At 33.7% G+C, this 2305-nt stretch overlaps 1 protein-coding gene across 1 annotated transcript in view; it reads right to left on the bottom strand.

Moving 5' to 3' along the window:
• Positions 1-344: 344 nt before the first annotated feature.
• The window catches only part of LOC137644549 (uncharacterized), an 8918-nt gene continuing 6957 nt past the window's right edge, over positions 345-2305 (bottom strand). Inside the window, exons 2-3 of the mRNA XM_068377511.1 lie at positions 1401-1432; positions 345-799 (exon numbers count right to left, since the gene is read on the bottom strand). Coding sequence (XP_068233612.1) covers positions 413-799; positions 1401-1432 — 419 coding nt within the window. The 3' untranslated portion in view covers positions 345-412. The remainder of the gene's footprint in view (positions 800-1400; positions 1433-2305) is intronic.

Here is a 2305-nt window from a genome sequence, read left to right as displayed (position 1 = left end):
TTTATCTACAGTTTTTCAAAAGTCTTTACTGTGGATCGTGGTTGGCGAGTTGGGATCACTATATCAATAATTTCTGTGAACTTTAGGTAGTTACTTCAAGACATCAACAATATGTGGTAACTTTCAACTTCTTGATAACTTAATAATGACAGGTTTCCCAATATATGAATATGCCAATTAGTATCCCTACTTTCATTATTGTGAGGTTTGATTTCGTAATGCAAAGAAATTTGTGAGACTATAGTACGAAAATTCATTATTATTATTTTTTAATAATTATACAGTAAGATTTATCATGAACACATGATTCATATTGATAAGTGTGGTCAATAAAAGAGAAATACATATTTTGAGAATACTCTCATTTATTTACTTTCAGGAAGAAAACTAGAAAACCTTCATCTCTTTTCTCTTAACCATAAAATCTGCCTCCTCCAAAATGACCTCCAAAGCCCCTGTGTCCACCGAAACCTCCAAATCTACCAAAGCTACCTCCATGATGGCCACCAAATCCAGAGAATCCACGTTGGACTCCTCCAAAGTGACCAGGATCTGCTTCAGGTTCTGGGTCGGCAAGAGCCTCAGGGTTGGCTTCAGGTTCAGCTACAGGGCTCCTTTTTCCACGGTATCCTCCATACCCACCACCAAATCCATGTCCAAATCCACGTCCACCGAAATGGCCACCAAATCCACCGAAATGGCCACCAAAACCACGGTGGAGTCCACCTCCAAAGTGACCTGGTTCCGGATCAGCTACAACCATCCCAAGAAGGACCACAGCAAAGGTGGCAAGAATCATCTGCAAGAAATAATGAGAAATGACATTATAATTACAAGTAAAAAGGCAAGTATAGTAAAGATGAAATAAAGTATGATAATATAAATGGTCCATATTTTCAGTTTCTAACAATGAGGCATTTATCTAAAAAGAAAACACCATTTAAATAAGCATCTGAACTATTTTGAGCAATCTGATACTTATTTTTGGATTCATTTTGAATAGAAAATAAACTCCAAAAAGAAGATCACAGAATACACAATGTACAAAATCAAAGATCCAATAAGAATATGTATTACTAATTGCAATTCTGCGATCCAGATAAAACTTAAAATGGTGCTCAAAATGTGACTACAGTAAATATATTTAACAACCTCCACATTATACAATATATTTTACAAATATTCAAACAATGAAAAAATGGTGAATTACATTTATATTCTTTGTTGAAGATCTAGTTGAACATTGTTTCGTCTATATAAATCAATGTTGGGTTTTGATAAATTTAATTTTTTAACAAATCTTTGTAATATTATATCGCATTATTTGGAGAAAAGTATTAATAAACTTAATGCACTTAACGCAAATGTAGAAAAGATATAGAAAATGTGTGTTTCCTTACCTTAGACATCATGGTGGGTTGCTCAGAGCCAACTGTGGTGAGAAGGACTCAAGGATCTCTTTATATACTGACTGAGGGAAGGCAAATGTCCTTCGCACAGCTAAGCAGGAAAAACCTTAAGAATAATGACTCTCTATTTTTATGCATTTAACTATACGTAGTTTTTACATTCTTGCATTTTTTATTAGCACGCACACACTGACATTAAAAAAAAAAAAAAAAAAAAAAAAAAAAAAAAAAAACAGTTTCCTGTTGGACTCTCCACTTCTTGGTTCGGAGTTTTTTTTTTAAACGATAGAGACTAACCATTTTGAAATTATTTCAGTTATTTTTTTTTTATTCATTCTTTTAATTTTTCGGACTATACTTCGTCTATAATCATGCTTGACTGAAACTTTAAAACATATTTTACACAAATAATAGGACTGTCCAGAAATATAATAAGATTGTCAGGTATACCAAGCTAGAGTCGAGAGTAAAAAGATTAACTGCCTATATAAGCAAGTTGGTGTTTAACAAAATTCTAGGAACAATGTACAACACGTATTCAAATCCTAAAAAGAGCAATCAGAGATTTCTGACCTCCGCCAAAGGTTATAGAGGTCATCCATGGCTTATGACCTATCTGTGGTGAAAATGTTGTCAAAATCCATCAATTTGTTTTGACATTATCTTTGAATTGCCGAAAAATGCGAATCAAAATCTAGAATCCAGTTCCGGATTCATATCCGGAGCATCTACGAAAATTACTGGGATCGTCCATGACCTAAAATCTACATATGGGGAAAATTTCATCAAAATCCGTCGAGTGGTTTTGACGTTATCTTTAAACTAGTGAAAAATTCAAATCCAGATCTACTGTAGAATACGAATCCTGATCCGGATTATCTCCAAAACTTAATGGG

Source organism: Palaemon carinicauda, chromosome 7, assembly GCF_036898095.1.
Source record: "Palaemon carinicauda isolate YSFRI2023 chromosome 7, ASM3689809v2, whole genome shotgun sequence".
Taxonomy (NCBI): domain Eukaryota; kingdom Metazoa; phylum Arthropoda; class Malacostraca; order Decapoda; family Palaemonidae; genus Palaemon; species Palaemon carinicauda.
The sequence above is the reverse complement of the archived record's forward strand: the minus strand, read 5'-3'. Positions and strand labels throughout refer to the sequence as shown.